Source organism: Microchirus variegatus, assembly GCF_963457635.1.
Source record: "Microchirus variegatus genome assembly, chromosome: 1".
In the NCBI taxonomy this organism is placed as follows: Eukaryota; Metazoa; Chordata; class Actinopteri; order Pleuronectiformes; family Soleidae; genus Microchirus; species Microchirus variegatus.
This window is the reverse complement of record NC_139802.1, coordinates 41,815,593-41,821,592: the sequence shown is the minus strand read 5'-3', so window position 1 is coordinate 41,821,592 and position 6,000 is coordinate 41,815,593. Positions and strand designations below refer to the sequence as shown.

The 6,000-nt window shown below is 40.6% G+C and overlaps 1 protein-coding gene across 1 annotated transcript in view; it reads right to left on the bottom strand.

The window, feature by feature from the left end:
* The window catches only part of slc12a2 (solute carrier family 12 member 2), a gene marked incomplete at both ends in the record, with an annotated part of 55,896 nt that overhangs the window by 32,011 nt on the left and 17,885 nt on the right, over positions 1-6,000 (bottom strand). Inside the window, one exon of the mRNA XM_083889298.1 lies at positions 1,720-1,839. Coding sequence (XP_083745424.1) covers positions 1,720-1,839 — 120 coding nt within the window. The remainder of the gene's footprint in view (positions 1-1,719; positions 1,840-6,000) is intronic.

Below are 6,000 nucleotides of genomic sequence, written 5' to 3'. Positions count from 1 at the left end.
GCGGTTAACGGCGGCAACGTTAACGCACATTAACGCATGCCGCGTTTCCATGACGACTGACCGGGAAAAAGACGCGCGTGACGTCGCGTTTGCGTGACTCCCGATTGTTCAAATGAGTCTCTAAAGTAACGCTAAACTTTTTCGTTCTTTTCCTTTAATAAACAGACCCCGCTCCAGTTCGACTGTAGGCGCGCTAACGGCGCTAAACGAGCTAACGGAGCTAACTTGGTAAACGGTGCCTTGACTCCGGCGTCGCGACGCATAAACATGACGTCGCGATCGCGCATGTCAGTTGTCATGGCAACGGGTCGTGTGTTAACATAGTAATACATACATATATTTATTTGTTATATAAAAAGAACGGGGTTTTGGGAAACAAACACAATCAATCAGTCCGCTCAGTGGATAACACTCGCATGCTACTATTTTACGGCTAACTTGGTGAACACGTTCCCAAAGGTAAGCTAGCGAGGCTATGATTAGCATTAGCGTAGGGCTAACATAATACAGACACTGTGCAACCTCATTAGGCACAAGGCAAATGTTTCAATTTTCGATTAGCATTAGCGCAGCTAGCTGTTGTGGCCGTCAGCCACGCCACTATAGGAATACATACTTCCTACGGCCACTGCACTAGTATTTCAAATGAAATGAATAATTGGCAAGAAAAAACTATAGCTGTCAAAACGATACGTCTACGATATTGTAAAGTATAATATGGTTTTAAAAGACAATGATTATGTATGTCACTTTCGTGTCACTATCTTAAGAATATATTGTTGTGTTTATTTAAACATCTAAACTGAGATTTGTTGCAGTTGTTGATCCCCTGCCGCCTCCATCAGAGTTTAAATGTGTCATTTTGTGCCTGAAATGATTGAAATCCCTCATTATCTCAGTGATTACCTGTCTGATAAATGTAATAGTAGTTTTTCCTTGTGTCCCCCACTGGCAGCCATGTTCTCAGCTAAGCCAAGTGTCTTAAGCTGGTTCCAAGAGATAACCATGTGTCAGTACTTCACACACACCACACATCAAATGAGTTGTTTGGTGAGTTTTCACAGCCCTACTATAGTAAGTATCGCCAAATTTGACAAGATCTTAACACTTGGATACCGACACTTTTGCTCATACCATATAGCGGGTCAGTTAAACTTGGTGCACGGGTGATAAGTGCTGCACTACACATGACACTCTGCAGAGGATTGTGGCCCGTGAGTGTGAACTGCTGCTGGCACACGCACAGTAGAGCGCAGTAGGATACTGGTTGTTAAACCACTGAGGAAGAAATCACTTAAACACAGACATGAGCACGGACTTCTTTAATATTAAGACACGTCTGGTTATAATCATCCTGCTTTTATTTTGATAGGACCAGCTCTGACTTCCTCTCTAAAATAAACCTTCCACTAAGTCTCGCGTCTCCTGGTTTTTATCAGGTCGTGTAACATATGCTGTTAGTACACGTCTTGGCGAGATAACCTTGTATTGCTGAAGTCTAATGGGCTGCTTGTGCGGATGAGGATTAGATTAAAAAACGCGGAACAAATATATATTTATTTAAAAGTGACAAAGAAATGCATTGTTATAGTGATATTTTGTACTATGATTATGAAGAATGGTCTATTACCAATATACAGATACAGCTGGTTCTTTCATATTTGGCTAAAAAGGGATTATGGAATGACTAAAAAAAGAAATATGTCAGCGGTGACTCACCAGTACTCCTTTAATCCAGCCAAACTTGACCACTCCTTTAGATTCGGCCGCCTCTTTAGCAGCAGCCTCCTCGGCCGGGGTCAGCTCGTCACCGTTGGCAAATCCATCCTCAAATGGCTCCTGAAAAATGACGAACAAATAAAATGACATTTATGAGTGGACCAATGACGCAGATGGTGGGTCGACTTGTCCTTAATTTAACTTTGAAAAGGCTTGAAAATTAGCTGAAATTAAATTAAATATATTAAAATGATGCATTGAAGACCATAATCAGTAGATATTGAGTCCAGAGAAACAACAAATGTGTGCAGCTTTATAAGCCCATATACCTCATATACGGGGATATAGCCTAGAAATATTGACATATGTATAAGCCATATTGTCCAGCCGTACAAAATAATGAAAATAAATAATATTGTGATATAGATTGATATCAAACTATATTAAAAAGGATATAGCAATTTAAGATTTTTCCTAACTAAACCCATAACCACAGGTCAAAATGTACATGCAAGATGCAATACGTAAATTTAGATGATATTTTCTTGTTCTGATCATATGTTGTTATTATTCCGTCTCCGTTTGAACAGAGATTTTGTGTAACATTAACTGTATGCAGCATCCTCGACCTGAAAACAGGCTCTGCCAAGCAAAACTATCAGACCCGAGTGAGGGGAGCGCTTGTGTGTATACAGCAGCAGAGCAGGAGAAGGCGGGGACATATAGTGTTTATCCTGTAAAACTGCTGAGCACATTTTTTTTTTTGTTTCAGTCAAACTCTTAACATTGTTGTTGTTTCACTTTACTAGCGCAATGTTGCCGTTGCGTCCATTTGTCTGGACATAAAACAAATCACTTCCTGTGCGCAGTGCAGGAATGTCAATGGGTGACATTAGAGCTAAACACCAACCTATTTACCAATGGCTTGACTGTAACCAAGATTGTTTTTATTTAAACATTAAGACTACATTACAGCTTTAAAAAGCAGAATAATGATCATCAAACGTATGAGACAAGATAGAGTAACAATCTTCCTGGTGACACCAACACCAAACACTGACAGGATGTCTGACCTTGTGTTACTACAGCAGTTAAAAAAAAAACCACAAAGCCTTCCTCCTATTCAGAGACACAATACTGTCCTTACAGTCTTTATAGCACTTGCAGTAACGTCATGATGAGCAGCGGATGTCTAAGAAACAATCCTCTGCACTTACTCTACACTTTTCCCAGCACATCCTCCTTCCACTGACTGGAAGGAATGCACATAAAAAAAAAAGGGGGTGTCTAAAGAGTAAAAATAATCCTACCAACGCGGCTCCGGAATTCTTCCGTCATCCTTTACAACAGCTGAACAAAGGTGAGCCATTACCATCCTTCGCATTGTTTCATGCTACATGGTAGTCGTGGTGTTGCTCAGTGAGGCTGTAGTTCTCATTGTATGATACAGTGTAAGAGGTCTGAATGTAAAACACGGTGAATATGCTGCCGTTTCACCTGCTTACAGTCATATTGACACGTTAAAGACCTTTGAACAGCTACATTTTTTCAGAAAAAGGTAGATTTTATTGACCGATTTCTAAATTAAACATCAACAAGTTGTTGTTTTTATATGATTAAAACAAGCTCACTGAGGATGAAGCACCACAGCAGTTCAATCACCCTGCCAAAACAGCCCTGTTCAGAACGCTCTGTTTAGTAGCATCTCTTTAGGTCCACCTTAAAGGTCCACCTTAAAAAAAAAAAAGTAAAACGAAACTTAAGGAACATGAAATGACATCAGCCACAGAGGCTACTGGGAGCTAACAGCAGTTAGCATTTGGAAAAGTGATCATTTGCAGGCTCTAGCAGGCACATTGCCGTCATATATAACATGTATCCACTGGACAGAGAAATCCTCTGAGGCTGGAAGTTTGTGTAGAACTCTGTGCTGCACTGTGGAGCCAAGAATAGAACTTTGGGTCCAAAACTCTGTAAAGCCAAATGCTTAAGTGAAGTTCTCCACCATGACATCCAACAATAATCCCAAACAGTGAAAACTGTGACCTGGTTCATGCGCGTACGTGCCTTGAAATCAATCCAATACGACACTGTTGGAGCAACCGAGCCCTCCAGCTAAGAGCAGCTGAAAAGAGTCATCTGTTCAACTGGATGTCATCCGTGTGCAATGGCGTTAAATTTGATTGTTATAAATACAGATGTTCAGCCACCCTTCCTTTCCTAATACTAATTCAGACACAAGTGCATTAAAAATGTATATTTGACCAGTTAGTGCTGCATAAAAGTGAGGATTCCTCACAATAAAAACTAAATATAATGACCCGGGTTTGAGCGGTTGGAACAACTTCGAGGCCCGGTTGGAACAAGGGCCTTTGTGCAAGGAGTTTGCATGTTCTCCCCGTGTGTGCGTGGGTTCTCTCCGGGTTCTCCGGCTTTACCATTAGGTAAATTGGTCATTCTAAATTGACCATAGGTGTGAGAGTGAGAGTGAATGGTTGTTTGTCTCTGTATGTGGCCCTGCGAAGGACTGGCGAGTAGATAATGGATGGATGGATGGATGGATGGATGGAGTCAAAGCTGAAAAAGAACAAAAACAAATAAATCTGGGCTACACGATTGGGTTACTGTTGCCTTGCAGCAAAAAGACCAGGGTCCACTTTGCGTGGGTTTTGTCCAAAAACATGCAAAAGGTAACTGATATGTCCAGAGTGTGATCTTTGCCTTTAACTCCATCAGTCAGGATTAACTACCTCCTTAGAATAAGGTTAAAAGTAAACATCTGCACAATTTTAAACAGTACAGGGATTGTGTAAAGCCATGTAAAAACAACTTCGAAACTAAGAATGAAATAACCAACAGACATAGTTTAGAAAATATCATTCCTTTCGTCTTCTGTCATACCAGCCAAAATGAAAGTCTTTTATGTGGTACTTGTTTTGCGGTCAGTTTCCACTAAAATGCCAACAACTTACTAATCTCTCCTCCCACTTGTGCAGTTTTGGCAGCAGAAGCTCACACAGACACGCTGAACTCATTTCATGGTTTGGGAGCAGAGCGGCGCTTGGGGTTCCAGAAGCCGAGAAGTGGCTGGAGTTATGATTTAATTGAAAAAAGAAAACAAATCCACTCCAGCTAACTGTGATTATGTGACACTTCTTGAAAGCATTGTGGGACATAGTGTATACAGAGCTCTTGTTCTGTAATAACTTACTATTATTTAAGGAGAAAAAAAAGTGAAAATACAACAGGGCAATTGTGTCCATGTCTGTTTACTGAATGGAAACTCATTCAAAAGGTCACTTATCCACTCACTGTTGAGCTATTGACACACTGACAATGTTCAATACAGTTTCACTGATGGCTGTAGTCTATGCAGAGTCTATACATGACTGGACGTGTCAAGGGTAGGTTACATAACCTTTACAATGTGTGTGTTACACGATGTAATGCAACTTAAACGGTGGCTTTGGCTTGGAATTAGTAAATTCATGTAAGAAATCCCTTTTATTTTTACGTTTAGTCATTTTTTGTAGTATTTTACCAGCAAAATGGCGTCTTAAAGTGATTGAGTAACAACCTGACCATCCATCCTCTATCCATCTACACTCTTAGAAATACAAGTGCTAAGTAGAACCATATTATAAGGTTCTTCGACTTGTCCTCATAGGAGAACCCTATTTGGCTCCAGGTGGAACTTTTACCCTTTTGGAGGGTTGAGGAAAGGGGTTTGAAAAGGGTTCTATGGATCAAAATGTTTCTTACTGGGACCATCAGTGTTACCAAGAACCCTTGGGAAAAACCCTGTCTTCGGGAAAGGGTTTTTCAGAAGCAAATGGTTCCAGGTAGAACCCTGAAAGGACCCTTTTGGAACCCTTATTTTCTAAGAGTGTAGTGACTATAAGGCCCAGTAATGGAGCCTTGGATACGATCAGAAAAGGTGGTCACTGGATTAGGTACTACATTAAAAGTGTGGTGGCCCACCATGGTCTCATTAAGCCCACAACATCACCGTTTCATAATAAACCAAAAGATTATTTATTTTTTACAGTTCCTGCAAGAGATCATTAAAAGTGAGTAAATTCAAATGCATAATTTACACACGTCCATCTGTAAATGTATGTTTGCATTATGCATGCAGACTTGCTGCTGCTCTTCTGGATATGGATGACCTTGTGTCTATGGATCCTGGATCATTTTTGCAGCAGTGAGAAAGGAAGTGTAATAAAACGGTTGTAGGCCGCTTTGCAGAGCGCGTTCATTGATCCGCATCGTGACGAGTGC